This window comes from Trichoderma atroviride, chromosome 1 (genome assembly GCF_020647795.1).
Source record: "Trichoderma atroviride chromosome 1, complete sequence".
In the NCBI taxonomy this organism is placed as follows: Eukaryota; Fungi; Ascomycota; class Sordariomycetes; order Hypocreales; family Hypocreaceae; genus Trichoderma; species Trichoderma atroviride.
In genome coordinates, this window is record NC_089400.1 from 2,594,229 (window position 1) to 2,612,125 (window position 17,897).

The window sequence follows — 17,897 nt, forward strand, 5'->3', positions numbered from 1 at the left end:
GAGCAATCTTTGGTGGCGTTTTTGGCAAGCTTTGTTCGAATTGTTTAGCTAATACAAGTAAGGATTTCGAAGGAGTGGGTGGGCGCCAGTGCTGAGAGCAGTTAGAGGATTTGTTAATCAGATGTCTGCTTTGGAAGTTTTTTGGATGGCTTGATCTGCGTGGTGTCCACACTGCAAAGGTCGTTTGGAAAGAAATTGCGACGTAAGCTGGGACGCTAGTTATCGGCTTAATGTGAACAGTTGCCTTTACATTTTGTTAGAGATGACTATGCTGATGACTGATGAAGGACATTACGTATAGGATGAAAGAATCTCTAGGAGGTGAATGGTTGCTAATTGAATGATGACTGTTAATCTACTGAAGCTGTTTATAAAACAATCATCTGAGTTATTCTAGGGTAGATGTATTTGATAGGGCTTTCATGTTTAGAGGCTTATTAAAACTTCAAAACCTGCAAGTTCAAAGCATTGTAACGTTTCTTTTACTACATGTTACCACTTCTCCCATCAGCATTTGACGTCGTTTTGTCCGAGTGTTGTAATATCTCATCTTACCATATCGAGAACTTCCGATATAAGCCGCCGCGGAGTTATACAAGCAGTTACAACTGCAGTTCCATCACGCCCTTGAATCTCACGTCTATAGCTTCCAGAGACCGGGCCGGCCTCATGATTAAGGATGCAGCAGCTTGATATCTGCTCCATGCTCGTGCATCATCATGCATGTGACCATGTTAGTATTGAAGCCACAGCCTAATACTCCATACCTAATCTTTAATCTTCCTCGCCGCGAGATCCACCCAACTTGGATGCCTCGATCTAGTGCCAGAATTGCGAGTCTCCGGCACGGACATCCGAATCATCAAACAGAACCGGATTATGGAAGCACCATCGTTGTCTCTACAAGTCCAGCTGCTTGTTGTTTGTTTGTGGCGGTGCACAACGCTGCTGTGGCTGCCTCTATCCTCGCTTGCAGCGTGCCATTTACAGGGGTCCAGCTCCTTCTTAGCCGGGCCGGCGCACTCCTAAAATAACCGGCCCGGGAGATGTTTGCCCATCATTTCGTCTTCCAGCATATCCTGGACGCATACAGGCATTTCATTATTACCTGCTGTACCTATTCTTGTTTTACGAGCCAGGCCCATCGCCTGAGTGGCGCATTGGACATGCTCATCTCATCGACAATCCCAAGCTGCTCCATAGATCTCTGCGCATAGAGATCTAATCTTGCGGCAAAGCAGCTTCTCCACCTTGACTCTGCTAATCTTCCGTAGCGCACATCCGCTCTTCGTTTTGGAGCCTCTGCACCAAGAGCGTCAATTAGAAACAAGCAGCTGGCATGTGGCCAAAAGAAAGAAATGCATATCCGACGCCCTTCTCTGCGCGCCTCTCCTCTTCGCCTAAAGCCACTTTCATTGCCTCCAACGGCCTTGTTTCGTTTGCCCGTGCTAGAACAGGAGGCTTTTTTCGTGTATCATCTCGCAAACCCTTGCGCGTCTCCCGACGTTGGAGGTTTCAAGTGAAACGGCGCCACCCCGGAAGACTCCTCTTCTGAGCAGCCCTGGTGTTTTTTCCTCTTGTGCGCGGCCGCTTGATTCGACACTGCCGTGTGTCAAGCCTGGCATCTGCGCTTCTTGGCAGCTCAATCGTAAAATTTAGCTTCTTGGGCCTGGTCGAGCTATACGCGCACCTCCGTAGAACGGGCCATGGCTTGATGTCGCAGCTTTGGGTTGCCCTGCCCGGGGTCATACGAGTTCGCCCCAGAATTGGCGATGGCCTTTGTTTGAGAGGCTCGTTTTGGCTTCCTTTTTCCATTCTCTCTCTTCTTCTTTCCCAACTCACGCTTTTCTCTTGCTGCGCTGGAGATTTGCCGCGTACATTTGGAGTTTGTGAGGAGTTGACGGACCTTCGCTATGGTTTAATTCTGTTCTTGTGCTGATACCTTTTCTTCTCTCCCTTCGTTTCTTCCGTCGCTCCCCTTTTTTTTGCTGCTTTTTCGTAGCCCATTGACTGGGTGTTCGCTTCTCTTTTCGACCGTTTAATTCAACTACCATCTGGTGTCGCTGCAATGGCCGGCTCCAGCAGCGCCCCGGCTTTGGTCGCGACTTTCGTTTTGTGCGTGGCCCTGGTGTTCGACTGAAGAGGACGGCGATATCTGGTGTATATAAAAAGTGAGGAAACAGTTTTGGGCTAACATGTAGAATCGTAAAACCCTGCAGTGGTCTTGTTGTTCTAGCCGCATCGGCGGCCATATTTTTCTTTGTCAAAGCCAATAGATCGCCTCTGCTCCGAGACGAACTGAGGCTGGCCCTCGTCGTTTTCCTCGCGACCTCGACGCTCTGGGGAATCCTCGAATTCGCGGCGACCCTCGTCTCCCACAATGTCACCTCGGCGTGCCAGGTCGCCATTTCATTCGCCACTGTTTTCGACCAACTCGCTCGCTTCTCGGTGGAACAGTTTTTGCTATGGGGGGTCAACGGCGGCATGAAGGTCTCCAAGCTGTCGCTTGTCTTGCAGGGCGGTCTCTTCCTCAGATTCATCCTCGGCGCCGTGTTTGTTGGAGTTCAACGGCCTCAATTCGACACCGTTTGCGTTGCCACCAACTTGATTCTCCCCATCGGCATTGTTGTCATGGTTGTTGACATCGCCATGGTGATGATTCTGGGGACAAAGGCTTTCCTTGCTAAGAAGAGCGATGCTATCAGGCCGGAGCTGTCTCGGACCAACACCTTGATCCTCATTACCGTTGGACTGGGCATGTGGACTGCCGTGAGTGCTCCTGATGCTCAAGGATGATTGAAATGCTGACACAGCCATAGTTGAGCACGCCCCTCTTCCTCGGACTCAAGTCTACTGGCTTGGCTGTCCGAACAATCCTGCCTGCTATTGGCCTATTGATCTTAATTGGTATGTCCCAACGGTTGTATTTTGATAAGTGAGTGCTCATCATAGGCAGGAATCGTCGCCCTTACCGCAAGGAGTTTCGTGCCCCCGCCATCGACGTCTGGTCTGCAGATTCAGAAAACCGTATCATTCGAGTCCACGATTGAGCTGCCAACCCGCAACCTGGAGACTCGAGAGTTCCCTTCGCAGACGGCAATGGAAAGAATCAATGGCGCCCTACCTCTCATCAGCCACCCGCCTTTCGGACAGGCTTCTCGCGGCATCGGTGGGCTTCCCGTCGAAGGCGAGCTGTTTCCCCCAATGCGAGCTCAGACTGCGCCCGTCAGAGCGTACAGCAGGAAGAAGATGACGGACAGGGCTTACAAGGGCGGCAAGATTGTCATATCGAAGCCGATTGTGCAGATGGATGCGGAAACCAGCAACTTTGACAACATCCCGACCATCGATCTGGCCACCGCAGCGATGAAGGAGAAGGAGCGTCGTGAGCTGATGCCTCAGAATCCTTTTGTAAACGTCGATATAGGACTTGGCAAAGCTCCATCTCCTACAGAAGTCACGCGCAAGTTGTCTGCAGCGAAACGAAAGCAGGTTCCCGAATCTGCAGCCCCGAGCAACAGCCGAAATCTCCTTACCGTCGACGAGCCCGCATTCGCCATGACGTCCGCTGTACAGCTCTCTCCTGGCCCAGAGTCGGCTCGCAGACGATCCCCTCGCCATCAGAGGGACGGCTCCGCGCCATCCCCGCCAATTATTTCACCAAAGGAGGAGGCAAGAACGCCAAAGTCAGCTCCTCTTCAAAGTGTACCAGCGGCCCTGGCAGCACCGCCGCCGCCCCCTATCCCGTCATTGCAGAAAAGGCTCGAGGAGGATAGAGCCATGTCCGGAACGGCCGCGGCCTCTCACTTCAGTGTCAGCACCATGGATCCCATGACAGCACGAATTGCGTCGACAATGATGTTTAGTCCCGAGGGTCCAAAGTCTGCAAAAGTTGCTGCCCCTCGACCCCCGCCTCGTCCTCCTGCACCTGCAGCACCTCCAGCTTCTGTTGATCAGGTTTGGGTGGATCCTCGGACAGCAACGTTGCCTCGAAGCAATTCCGTCAAGAACAATATCCGACCATCTCGACAGCGTCCCCCGTCACTACCTGCGGAAGAAGAGAAGCCGGATACGAAGACTCCTCTTCAGCGAAGGGCAACCGTAGGACTGCCGAACAACCCAAGGGCCAGAGCAACCAGGGTATTCGGTGGGGAACGAGGCACCGTGCATGAGCGACAGATTATGTTTATGAATAGTGAGGAGGATACTGTCCCCATCTTGGCCGCCGCAAAAATGGAAGCAGAGGAAGAGAGCGAGAGCGAGTCTCCAACCCGAAAATCGATGATCCACCGACCAAGGCCAATTCCACGCAAGTCTACGGCGTCAGCTTCTGAACTCTTGGGACTCTCCATCGACCCTGCTCAAGATGACCTTGCGCTCCTCCCAACACCAAACATGCCTTTGATCTCTCCCGTGAGTGTGAAAAGCCTATCGCAGAGCACTTACGGAGCAACTTCGCCCGGATCCCTCACAAGAGTCAAGACTGTTCGAAGAACGTCCTTTGTTCCTGATCTGCCGGTTGTTCCTGTAGAGTACCAGAGCCAACAGTCGAAAGTTTCTCAGGATCCATTTACTGAGGAGACGACTACAAATGTATGGACGGTTGTGCCAAACGAGGGATTGGCTCGGATGCCCAGCACAGACAAGAAGACACGTGCGCTTTGCGTTTCAAAGTTCAGCGTCGACACTGCGCTGACTGCTCAAGAACCACAATCGCCCTACCAGAGTCGGTTGTCGGTAAACACTCAGTCATCTTATGAGGAAACCATAGGCCGCAACTCCACGGTTGCCTTTTCTTCAGATCCAAAACCTGCTAGAGTCTCAACGGTGCTCAATTCCTTTAGCGAGCGTCTTACACGTCACGAGAGTGTTGATTCTGAGCTATCTCTGATGCTGAGGATGGCCCCCGTGCCGCCCAAGAATATGCCAGGCGAGAAACGGTCTGTTGCTCAAGATGAGAGCGAAGCGGAGGATGTTCCTTTTATCATTGATATCCCCACGCCCGAATCGCCCAGATCAATGGAGAGTGATGTTCAGTTGACTGTCGACCAATTGCCATCATGGCACCACCGCGTTGGCGAGGAGCTGCCTTCATTCTCTTCTCAGCTAAAGATCAGGAGGTCGCGCAAGCTCTTGGTGCCCAAGCCCCTGGCCTTGTACAGGCCAGCCAACGTCACTGTCGTCATCGAAGCCGAGCCGTCACCTGAAGAACCAGCCCAGGAAGCTCTCGACAAGATCCACGAGCAACTCAAGCACCTTGATCTTGAGAATGGAGATGCTCGCGCTACTATTAGCGAGAAGCAGCGACAGGCTATCTTGGCCAACTTGGAGTCTGAAATGGGTGCTCAAGAGGACCAATGGCAGATGCTTAGGGTTGACTACTCCCAAGGCTCGCCTTCTACCACTGTCTCCGCGTCAGAGATCAACTCATTACGCAGCAGCGTTGATATTAGCAAGTTTGAGATTATGCCCATCACTAAGCTCAACGCAAGCGCTGGTGATTTGCTCGTAGCACTCAAAGAGCATGCTGAAAACCGCCTGTCAACTTCTTCCGACCAGCTGTCCAAGGAGGAGACACTCGACTCTGGAGATGAGAAGCTCAACCGCCGATCTCTGTCGGCTTCAGGTAAAATGAACCTGCTCTCCGTGAACACCAGAACAATGTCGCAGATTGGTAGCCCTACTCCTCCGGATACTGACGAGTCAGGCGCGGAGAGCGACAATGATAGCATGGTGGAAGGCCTCGGCGCAGCTAAAGACGGCTCTACGGCATTGATGCCAAGAGCCACAAGCTTTTTGGCTTTGGATGAAGTTTTGAGCCCATTTGAAGATGTCCAAAACAAGTCAAACGCTCCTGTTGAGTTCGAGGACGTCTCATTGATGACCCCCAAGGCCCTACCCGCCCCTATTGTCGCACAGCCCGAGGAGACCATGGTCGCCAACGTTGCGATTGCCGAAGCTGAGACTATCAAGTTCAGCTTGGCAGACCTGGAGGAGTCCTCACCTGTATCTGCACCCGTACCCGCACCCGCGCCACGACCACGACAAGTCATCCGACGACCTCCCCGCCAGAGCAAGCGCATCTCTACGCTCCCAGACATCGTCGAGAACCCACAGCCGCTAGTCGGCAAATCCGGAAATCTTGGCATCTTCCAGTTCCCATGGGGTGAGAAGTCAGACTTGGCCAGGATCCCTCCCCGCATGGTTGGCATTTCCGGCACCATGACCAGCGGCCGTGCCCCCATGAACTCGATCCAAGAGAAGAAGCTTCCCCCAGCCCCTCAGACTTTCCTTGATGACGACGAATTCGAGAATGGCTTGGACGATTACGAGAACGAGGAATATGACGATGGCTTTGACGAGGCTACTCTTTGGGAAATTGCCAGCTTGCTGGAGAGCGACCTGGACACCTCCCGAGATGACCTCTTCATGGTTGGCGAGGAGGACTGGGCGGATCAAGCGCCTGCTGAGGATGAGCTGTCCCCCGCTTCATCCCCGGTTCGAGATGTTGTTGTCGAGAGTGTAAAGGAAGAAGTATATGATTTCGTCCCTGGTACGCTAGCATCATCTGAAAGCTCTTCTGACATTTCTTTACAAGTCCCCACTCTCTGGACAGCCGATATGAAGGACTCTCGGATGGGATTGGGCTTGCCGCAGCCTAGTGAGGGGGAATGGCAATCGTACTTTGCCATTGCTCCCAGACAAGCCCGCACTGTTCGTCGGGTGGTTGACGAGCCTACTCAGCTGTCCAGTGTTTCTCTGTGGACAGCTACCGCGACTGATGCCTCGATGTACACATCTGGAGTCTGGCGTGCTCCTGAGACCAAGGCTGTCAAGTCTGCCTCAAAGATTGTCAGCCTGGTGTGGTCGCCGCTGAAGCCTACAAACATCTCCAGCCTGGGCCTGCCTCAACCAGTTGACAGTCTCTGGACCGCGTATATCCCGGAAGCAACCCGCGTCGCCCGCAAGACTACTCAGATGCCACAGCCTCCAGTGATTACATCTACATCACTGTGGTCTCTCAAGAGAAGCGTCAAATCTAGCGCCTCGGCCGGTGTATGGACTCATGCGAATGAAGTTGAGGCTGAACAGCTGACTGCCGCTACCGCTTCAGTATGGACACCGCTTTCTCGCGCTCGTGTTGCGACTGTGGGACTTCCACAGCCGGAGCTCAGCGTATGGGATCTTTACATTTCACCTTTGACGCGCTCTTCCCCCAAGGCAGCACGGATGCTTCCCCCCGCAACGATTGAGACCACATCTCTGTGGAAGCAGAGCCCAGCTGTCAAGCACAGCGCATCAAACGGCGTATGGAGTCTGGTGGAAAAGATTGAGACTGAGGTGCTGACAACGACTGCTGCTTCACTGTGGTCTCTTTCCTCTCGCGCTCGTACCACTGTGGGACTGCCGCAGCCAGAGCCAAGTGTCTGGAAGTCATATATCCCTGTGGTCGCACGCCCTGCTCCCAAGGCAGCACGAATGCTTCCTCCTGCAGTAATTGAGACGACATCTTTGTGGAAGCTGAGCTCAGTTACAAAATCTAGCGTATCACAAGGTGTATGGAGTCCGGCTCTCAAGGAGGAAGAGGCCATCATCACCCCTGAGGCATCTTCCGTTGCTTCTTCGCTATGGTTGCCGATTTCTGCTCCTCGCGGTAACCCATGGAGCCTTCCTCAGCCAGATATCCAGGCTTGGGCCGCATACATCTCTACTGATAGCCGTGTAGCTCGCCGTGCTCCTCAAGCCCAGCAGCAACAGCAAGTTACCATTCAGACGTCTTCAATGTGGTCCATTGAGCCTTCAAGAACCATTGAGATGTTCTCTAGTGCAAACATGTGGAGCTTGAAGATTACCACCCTGCTCTGGGCACCGGCTGTGTCTAAAGATGCCGGCGTTGGTCTCTCCCAGCCGGATGCAAAGGTCTGGAACGCTTACATTGCTCTGCCGAGCCGCTCTACTCACCGGGCGGTCAACGTGTCCGAAGCTGAGAACATCACAAGCACGTCTTTGTGGCAGCCTCTGCCAACTGCTGTTCCCTACTCAGGAGGCGTCTGGGCACCAAAGTCTCTGGTTGCGAAGACATCACATGAATCTCACGCTGAGACTTCTCTGAAGGTGGCAAAGGCTCTGTGGGCTTCATCTCCTGAACAGGCGCACTCCGTCGGGCTGCCACAGCCAGACGCAAAGGTCTGGGACATGTATCTTCTTCTCCCAGCACGCGACTATCGCAAAGCGTACTTGCCCAGACCCGGTATGATTACAAGTACATCATTGTGGCGACCTCTACCGGCTGCTATTCCTTACTCGGGGGCCGTTTGGGCACCAAAGTCACTGATTGCAAAGCCATCGCCTGCCAAGACCTCTCAGATGGCCAAGGCTCTATGGTCTCCATCTCCTGAAAAGACACGCTCTGTCGGGCTGTCACAGCCAGATGCTCAGGTCTGGGACATGTATCTCCTTCTCCCAGCACGCGAATATCGCAAAGCCTACCTGCCCCGGCCCAGCATGATTACAAGCACGTCGTTGTGGGCGCCTACACCAAGCGTCGAGACACCCTCTGGCGGAGTATGGAAGGCCAAGTCAGCACCACTGACAGCCAAGTCATCTCTTGTCAAGCCCGCTTTGGCAGTGGTGGAGGACCTACTATGGTCTTCATCTCCCGCCAAGGCAGCTTCATTCGGCCTGCCTCAGCCAGATGCTGAATTCTGGAATGCCTACCTCGTCCCTGCGGGTCGTCGTCAGCGAGTTGCGCATGTTCCCAAGACTGTGGTTACCATTACAAGCACATCTCTATGGACCCCTACCTTGAGCACCAAAGTTCCATCAACTGGAGTCTGGCAGCCAAAGTCCATACCCGTCAACGTTCCGGCAAAGCAGCCTTCTCGCACATCTATCAAGACGAAGAAGATTAGTTCATCACTGTGGACTCAACTGTCCACCGCAAAGCCGTCCGTCGGCCTGCCCCAGCCAATCTCTGACATCTGGAACGCGTACATCTCGCCCTTGACCAGCGCCATGTCTACTTCTCGCAGAGTTTTCGTCTCGGAGACTACTTCAATCGAAAGCCAGGCTCTCTGGTCTCTCCCGTCTAAAACGGAGGCCGCGGCCGGTTCCCTCTGGTGCCCAGCTGAAACTAAGCGCCCAGTTACACAAACCGTTGTTCGTGCCGTGACGGTTTCCAGCTCACCTGCTACTGCCACGCCCACCTCTGTTGCAGCCGAAAGCTCCGTTTCTTCAGAGGCACGCAAGACCAGTGTTCGTAAATCCGTGCCTGTCCTCATGACGCAAGAGCAGTGGAATTCCGCATTCAAGAGAATCTCCCAGGACGTGAAGAGAGATGATTCCAGCCTGAACCAATGGGCTCTCCCATCATCATCATCCTCGAAAAATGTCACCAGGCTGAACCGCTCCCAGTCCGTCAAAAGCCGCCCAGTCTTCGATCCTTCCGTCATGGCCCTCATCTCCGAATACCCTTCCGCCACCACCTCTTCCTCCTCCACTTCTTCATCACGCAAGGGCCTCGGGCGATCAAAGAGCATCTCGGCCCTGCCGTCCAGCCGCAGAACGCTAAGCCGCAGCAACAGCAGCAAGGCGTCAATCGTGGAGCCTCAGCCAGCCGCGTTCCTCTGGACTAAACCCGCTTCAGCGTCCGACAAGGCTTCCTCTCCCATGTGGCAGCCCCCCCGCCGCAGCCACGCTGACGTGCAGCTCCCGCCCTCATTCAGCATCCTCCTCCTCCCCAGTCCGCGACGAACCGCTGGCAGGAAGACGGATATTGCAATCCCCACTAGTTTCAGGTCCGGACAGGGTTTGTGGAGGGGTGCCGAGCAAATAAGATTGTGAGATTTGGGAAGATACAAGGAGCAGGGGTATAGAAATCTGGAGTCATTCCTAATGCGGTGCTATCAATCGAGATGACAGGAGTAAAGGATTGTTCTTTTTTATGATGTGTGTGCAAAAGGAGGAGTAGAGATGGATATTACTGTGTTGTAGATTGTGTGAAAGACAGAATGGTTATGTTTGTGATGAAGAGGGGATATATACCCTTATGATTGGATAATCGAGTTTGGTGTATTGGAAAGTGGAAATATTTTTTCTTTTTATTTGTTGGAGATGGATGGTATTTGGAAGCTTAGGGAAGGATGTTGATAATATGGAAGAGTAGTTTGTCGAAAGTATATATTTAAAAAGCAAGTCAATATAACAACAGGTATCAGCATCTATCAGTATCCGAGTCCCAAGTCCAGTAGAGTAAAGAAAAGACAAAAGATGAAAAAAAGTATGTACTAAAAGTCACCACAAACACATCAAACATATACATTTCACTCGCACCAAAGCTTTCACGCAATTGAACGAGACACAAAAAACCAAGAAACCTTCATGTATCAAGTCATTGTTCATGTCATGGCCATTCAGAGCTCTCTATCCATGCATCTCGTTAAGCTAAAAAGTAATTGAGGGAGGGAAACAGGGGCTAAGAAGGGAAAAAGAAAAGAAGAAAAAGAAGAAAAGCATCACCAAATGCGCAAAGTTTTGTCAAAATTGCGCCGACGCTTTTGCAAAAGATTCAAACACCATACCAATGCTTCGTTTGCCGACCACTGTGTATATCCTGTGTAATTCCGATCCGAGTGTCCGTCCGTCCCTGTTATTTTTCTGTTTTTTATCACTCAGAGCTCCTTTGGCCTTTTTTTTTTTTTTGGTTTCTTTTTTATAATTTATAAGTTGACGTTGAGGTACATATCGTTGTCTCGCGAGCAAATAAGCTGCAGATAGTATCCTCTTCTCATGAAAGGAAAGAGCTTCAGTATCGGCTTGCTCTCTCCTGATTGTTTCGGAGCTCATTAGAGTCATTAGGATTTTTTTAGGTGGGTGGAAGAGAAAGGAGGCAAGTCCCTCCTCTCTCTCTACCCAAAAAGTTCATTTTCTTTTCGTAGCAAGCCGGTTTGTCGAATGAGACGTCACCGACACTTCATACTAAAAGGTCATGAAAGACAAAGGAAAAACAACACCACATCCCCTCAACAGCATGAAGCTGTTGCATAGCCCTACTTGCTGTCCTAAGAACAGACGGGCGATATGTCGAAAGTGTCCTCATTCGGACTATTATGTACGCGATGAATTTTCGTATAATTCCGACTCATATGAATTCGTAGAATCGGATGTCCGCGTTATCAGTGGAAAAGCGCGAGCAAATGCAATCGAACTGCCTTATAATTGCTGATAATCCCACAGCAAGAAGCTGAATCGTACAGCAAGCCAAATGATTTTGGTAGAAAGGCATCGCTGATCGTGCTGATCTAAGCTGGGAGAGAGTCGTCGAAATATGATGAATGTGCTGGAGCATTATCATGGGAGTATTAATCGAATAAATGTGTAAACCCGAAACCGTCGCTATGCAAACAGAATAAAAACACACAAGATCATTATTTCTGTACAGAGTTTCCCATGAACCTGTACGATGGAAGAGTGATGGACCTGGAAGCGCGGACCGTTGTAAATCCACACCAGAGCGGCGGTGCACTAGCTAGCAATCATAGTCTGTAAGCGTCTGGTCATTGGCGAAGAAGAAGCAGATGATGATGCCGAAGTTTTTGGCGATGGCGAATCAAGCAAGGTAGACAGGTTGCCACGATGCCGAATGGTTCGACGAGACTGACTCGATCCTGGATCGTCAAACATGCGTGTGAAAGCTGGACTAGAGTCGGTTTGACGTTCGCGCCTTGGAGTAACCGCAGGGCTCTGCGTTATTTGCTCAGCCCGGCGGATGACGTCTGACAAGGAATCTCGAAGCTCTCCAGCTCTCTTCACCAATACCCTCAAACTGTTCGTGTCGAAAGTCATCTTGTTATCTGGACGAGACGGGGTGTCCTGGTCGGGGATGGAACGGCTCATTGCCTCCATTACCGAGCGAGCACCTTTGGCAGCCTCTTCTTGCCTATCAGCACGTAATTCGGGCGTTCGAGAGCGACTGGACTGATTGGATGGCGGGCTTTCATCGACCAACGGCCAATTGCCACCAAAGATGTCGTCGTCGGGGGAGAAAACAGATCGTCGTTTCGGAGAATGGCGTTCACGAACTACAGCCGTCTTTGACATGGGCTCCTTGATATCGAAAGCCATGTCTAGCTTGCTGAAAGAGAGATCGTCAAAGTCTTCTTCGGAGAATCCGTCATTGTTATCAAACTCCTCCATGGCATCCAAAAAGTTGGCATCGTTCTCCTCGTCTATAGAATCCTCTTCGTCGGGCGAAGCCAATGCAATGACGCCCTCGGCCTCTTTCCACAAAGTCTTCTGTGGGCCATCGAGCATGTCCATATCGCGCCCGTGGCGGCACAGTCGCTTGAGGTCGTTGACGAGCAAAGACAGTTCGCGGATCTGCCCCGAATGCGCCTTCACACTGGGCTGCGACGCCTGGATAGATTCAGGCACCGAGAACAGATTGTTATCGGCTTTATCACCAAAGCCATTGGCGCTGCCACCAAACTCAAAGTCTTCATCCCAATCCTCGCTCACTGTCTTCGAGCTTAGTCCCCAGGTACCATACTTGGCACCAGTAGATGACTTGCCCTCATCCAAGGCGTGCGAAAGAGGAACACTTTGGCTCCGGATATGTGTTGGTATAGGGCTGCGAATGACAGGGCGTCCGCCCCTAGCATCAAGCTCCTGCTTTTCGTAAGATGTCTTTGGTCGCAGCGGGACACCGTCTGAACTGCTCTTCTCATGAAAAGAAGTTTCACTCCAATCAAACAAGTTATTCAGCGGCCGATCGTCCGAATCCATATCGGACGCTTGGTCCAGGCTCATACTCGCCAGCGCAACCCTGACGTTTGGATTAATGACGCGAGAATTCATTGAGCTGCCTTTGGAGGGAGGAGACAAGGGATTGAAGTGCGCGTCGTCATCAACGTCCCAGTCCTCGTCAAAATCGTCGTCTAATGAAATGCGACCAAACTCTTTTGTGTAAATGGAAACACCATTTTGCGACGACTCTGAGCTGATGCGAGGCAAAGTAAGAATGTGGCGGCTGGAGTACCTCAGCCTGGCTCCGCTAGTTTCCCCCATGGGCATCATCGTACTCTCGTCTTCTTCCATGATATTGGTGTCACCGCCCCAGTTATGACCCAGTATCTCCTGTATCGAGAGGCGCTTGGTCTTACCATTATTTCCTGCGGTGCTCGGGGGGGAGTCGTCATAAATAGAATCCAATGGCGTCTCCACAGCCCTTGTGCGACTGGAAGCTGCGGTGCGCAGTGAGTCGAACACAGTGTCACTCTTGTAGTCGGCGTCGTCCTCATCGGCCGATATGAAGCCGCGAGCGTCGCCTTCAAAGCCTTCGTTGGCAGAGAAGCTCTCATGTAATGGCGAGGCTCTGAGTTGCGACATGGCAGCGGAGCTGGTCGAGCTCCCGGAGGGCTGGTGCTGCCGTGCTGAATGAGAGGCCGCCCCGCTAGGCGATCCCAGGCGTGGTCCGTCGATTTGAAAATTCGATTTACGAGGGGCGGGGAGAAGTGGGGAGGAATGGCTTCTTTTATGCATTGTTAGCTGAGAGTCGGCCGCTGAATCCAGCGTCGGCCCCTGCCGTCCTAGAGGACTGGGTGGGATTGGTGATTGCGCCGGCGCTTTCAAGTCGTGCTCCACGGCGGTTTGGGCGCCACTATTGCTTGGGGCTGACACGTGCCGCCGGTCGTTCACACCATCCGCTTCAGTCTCCCGTTTTGGCTGTCGAAGGCTTCCCGATGTCCTCGAGAGCCAGTTGACCACGGGAGGGAACGGCATTGAGTGAGGCCGCATCGCTTTTCTTTCAGTCGCATTCTCGGGGGAAGTCGATCGATCGTCCACGTGAACGCCTGTCTCAGGTCGGGCTTGGCGAATTTCATCTCGTCGATCCAAGGGGGATGGCGCAATTAGAGGCGCTGAGGCGGGCGACACCATCCTGGGCGTAACAAGATGTACCTCTTGACGATCATAGCCGCCGGGGGGAGATGCGTTTTCCTGAGACTGTGCGACCACGCGAGACACCCTCTCCCAGGCGGGCTGAAATCCCACCGCCGCCTATGTTGCTTGTGCGCGAATGGAAAAAAGATGTCCACCTCGTCCTCCGACTTCCTCGAGATTGCGCAGAAAGCGCCGCCGTTAGGAGGCTTTCTTGCTTCTTTGGTGACTGATCAAAAGAAAACGCCGGTGAGGGCAGATTGGTCAATTCGGTGCTCTGGCGGAAATGATGCAGGGTGGCGGATCTCTGGTGGCTCGTCGCTGGTCGCCGCAGGATAGACAGATGTGATTTCGGTCGAGTGTGTGTGGGTGTAGGAGGAGCGTCGCTGGATGTGACTGACGGAGATCGTTTCACAAGCTTGTTCGGCGCCAGGGGGTTGGCGGCAGTGTTTGGCCTCGATAGAATCGGGGCTGATGAAGTGTACGACTGAGAAATCGAGGGCGAATCTGGTCCAATGCTGGATTTTGACTTTACGCTTCCCTGGCGCGACAACGGAGGGCGGCGGATCGAGAGCCTTCTAATCCAAGATCCGCTCGACGAGGTGGAATCTCTAGGTCCCTCTGGCGTCGGCGATGCTGAACTCTCACGCTGCCTCAACATTGACCGTCTCTCGGGGATTGGCCTGGGTGATGAGGCAGGTTGATGCGACGGCCTCTGGTAGCGCGACAACGGAGGTCGAGACACTGTGATTGGGCTGGCCACGGCACTCTGCGGCGGATACTCGACTTCTATTGACGGCGCATCCAGACTGGCTTCGTATCGTAGAGGAGACGAGATAGCCGCGGGGGCCGTCACTGGCAGATCGCGGTCGAATGAGATTTCCTTGCGGAGCTGGCTGAGTCGCTTCTTGTTGGGTGGAGGAGGCTCTTCGGGCTGGCCAAACACCAAGCCGTTGGCCGCTGCAGCAATGGCAGTCCCGGTCCCAATAAGCTACAGAAGAAACACACGGTTAGACAGAGATCCAAGGCTGCGAAAAGGGACGATTCTGCTGATGCTCCTGCATGTGTCCAGGCCAAACATGTCCATCACCCCCCAATTTTCCCCCATTCCAGCATTGGGTTGTGCAGTGGCGGCCTGGTTGGACGTCCGCACCATGGTTGGGCTCAGGTGTGGCGAGTGCCGTCTGGAAAGGTCAACAAACTTACACTGGGAACCGTCTGCATGGTTACTGGCGGCAGAGCGACCACTGCGAGCGTTGCGCTCGAGTTGAACAGACGAGCCGGCAGAGCTGAGCAGAGCTGGGCAGCAGGAGCATCGTCGAATTCAATGGACAGCCGCGCGGGCGCTGTTGAAGAGAGAGAGAGAGTCTCTCACCCGGGGTGGAGCGAAAGGGTGTCTGTTTTTGGCCGTATGAAACGTCGCTGTGGCTGGAACGCAACTGCGAGACGCGCTGCAGGCAAACGCAAAAGAGGAAAAGGCGACCTGATTTGCTTGGGACGCAGAGCCCACAGCCCAGGGGGCACGAGAGGGTAGATATCCGGCGCGAGCAGGAGGGAGAGGGAGGTGAGAAGGGAGAAGGGGAGTGGCAGAAAACGAAATGAGAAGATCTCGAAAACGAGACGAAGGGGACAGGAAATGAGGAAGCTATTTCCTGCGTATGGTCCCTGCTTCTCGAGGCCAGAGCCGCAGAGCTGCAGGTGAGCAGCGCAGCGCACAGCGGGTGACACAGCACCAAAGTGTAAACAGCACCAGGCCTGCCACATACCGCATTCCGGCACCCGCACCATTGCCTGGGCCACTGGAGAGGGCCAATTTTAGCGGCGCCGTCATGGGTCGTTAGTGGGCGGAGCCTGCTGATGGGCGCCTCCGGGCCCTGGAGCTGTAGGGAGCACGGAGCTGGGGCCTGGGCCGAAACACGCCAGCTGGAACCCCCCGCTGAAACGGGCTGGTGGTGGCGCTGGAAGGTCTCCCGTTTTGTACGGGGGGGCCCTGAGAAGAGCGCAGAGGAATGACATGACGGCGGCGCTTGTCAGAGCTTCGATGCTTGTTTGTGCCCGCCAGACGTGGCACCGCTACTCTATTCTGGTGCGTGCTCCGTTTTTGACTGCACAAAGTCTTACGCCATCCCGCCTGCTGCTAATGCTGATGCTCATGTCAATTACGAAGTTAATTACTACTGTTATACCCCAAAACGGCAGCAAAGCCACTTCGGGCTACACCGAGCAGACGGATTAGGAGGCACGGAGGCTGTTGACTTCCAGGGGGCACTGCGTGTGCATTAAGTGTATGCTGCAACGCCAAAAATAGGCGTTCAATTGCTGTCAGTGCCTTTGCAACAGGTCCTTTGCTACCAGTCGACAACATGGACCAACGTCAACAACAACAACAACAGCCACGCATGTTTTGTTTACTTGCGGGTCTCACGCTGTGGCCGCGGTCGTTTTGGGCACCGGCACATCACGCACAAGAATGTCGCATCCCGGCTGTGGGGGCGGGTCTAATGCGCCTGGCCATGGATATACGGAGCTTTATTTCTCTTGTGCCTGTCCCATCAATGCCTATCGCCCGGCTCTTTCGCAGTCCACCCCAAACCCACCACGGCCAACACTGGGTCTTGTGTTGTCGCTCTGGTGTTTGCTTTTGGGCTTCAAGACTGAGCGGTCCTGAACTTACCAGCGCTACACACATGCACATGCATTTGCCAATAGTCCGCAGTAGTATCGCACATCCGGACCACAAAGTTCGACATCATTTCTGTTTAGGCCGCAAAAGTCCTGCACGACCAAACTCAATACCTGCACTAGGTGGTGCTCTCCGTCCGCTTTAGGCCTGCCGCTGCCGCTGGTGCTGGTGTAAGCATCAATTCCAGCAGCTCGCAGTAAGACGGCGACGGCCAAAAAGAGCAGCGCAATCTGCATGTGTCGAATCACACATTTGGTCAAAGTCAAACTCTTTCCCTGCCCTCGACGACGCCGTGTTACCCAGTCTGAAATTAACGACCACCACCGCAGACACGAAGCTCGAGGCCAACGGGAACAAAGGGGTGTCATGGTTTCTCCAACTTGCGTATAAACCCGTCACGAGCTCGGTCGCTTGCATGTTTTTGACTTTTGTCCCAATCTCTAGTGGTGTATAGAATACGTGTAGGTAGTTGATCTTGCGACTCAGGTACGATCAGCATCAAGTGCTCCGAAGAGATCACCACTAGCCCTACATGATACGAGGCACAGCCGCCCTCTTTGCAAGTTGAACGTGGCACCAGTCACGGCGAGCACAGAGCGCTGCTGTCTCACCTGCGTCCCCCTTGTGTCCACTGCATCTCGAAATCTTGCGTCCTGTGGATGGCATCGCCCAACTCGACAGATCTGTGAGACAACTCGCTTCGTGCCTGGCGCCCTCGCCAACGGAGCCGCGACCACATGTTCGAGAGGCATGTCTGTGTGCCGCACGGCCAGGTATAGCGGTATCTTTAGTCTCAGTTCTTTGTTCTTTCAGATTGCCAAAGGCTCAGTGCATGACCCAAGCTTTTCCGTCTTGTCTGTGACAAATTTCCCTCCCTCTGACGTTGGTCTTGCGTCCCACCGCCCTGGTATGTGTGTGTGTGTGTCCCGGACGATTGGCTACGAATGGAGTCCGAGGAATTGAAAAGTAACGAGCAGCAGGTATTCCATCCGAGCTCTGGAACTAACTGTTCGTGCCTTACGACATAGATACGTTGGAATCAGTGCATTCAGCCGCCATGGCGGCACAGGGCATCCCCTGCAATGCTCAATCCATCCAATACACCCATTGGCCAATAGTGAGGCTCAGATGCTCGGGACTCTCTATTCCTTCATCGTTGCTCGTCTGTTTCGGCGTCTTCGCTGCCGCTATTGGGCGCAGTCCACCCATCCCATGCAATTCCTCGGCGCCAACGAGCGCTATCCTGCAATAAATGGATCGCGATTGTGTGCTAACCGCT

General features: G+C 53.3%; 3 protein-coding genes across 3 annotated transcripts; 1 reads left to right on the forward strand and 2 right to left on the reverse strand.

Moving 5' to 3' along the window:
• Positions 1-2,068: 2,068 nt before the first annotated feature.
• Positions 2,069-10,192, forward strand: TrAtP1_000968 (uncharacterized protein; the record flags this gene model as incomplete). Its single annotated transcript, XM_014090915.2, has 4 exons — positions 2,069-2,115; positions 2,220-2,769; positions 2,820-2,907; positions 2,957-10,192. The coding sequence occupies 4 exons, from the start codon at positions 2,069-2,071 to the stop codon at positions 9,841-9,843; spliced, it is 7,572 nt and encodes a 2,523-aa protein (XP_013946390.1). The 3' UTR covers positions 9,844-10,192.
• Positions 10,193-11,523: 1,331 nt separating this feature from the next.
• Positions 11,524-13,935, reverse strand: TrAtP1_000969 (uncharacterized protein; the record flags this gene model as incomplete). The annotated part of the gene is made up of 1 exon (XM_066110800.1): positions 11,524-13,935. The coding sequence occupies one exon, from the start codon at positions 13,933-13,935 to the stop codon at positions 11,524-11,526; it is 2,412 nt and encodes an 803-aa protein (XP_065966873.1).
• Positions 13,936-13,966: 31 nt separating this feature from the next.
• Positions 13,967-15,159, reverse strand: TrAtP1_000970 (uncharacterized protein; the record flags this gene model as incomplete). The annotated part of the gene is made up of 2 exons (XM_014090916.2): positions 13,967-14,926; positions 15,142-15,159. 2 exons carry the CDS (start codon positions 15,157-15,159, stop codon positions 13,967-13,969), a joined length of 978 nt encoding a protein of 325 aa, XP_013946391.2.
• Between the last annotated feature and the right edge of the window lie 2,738 nt (positions 15,160-17,897).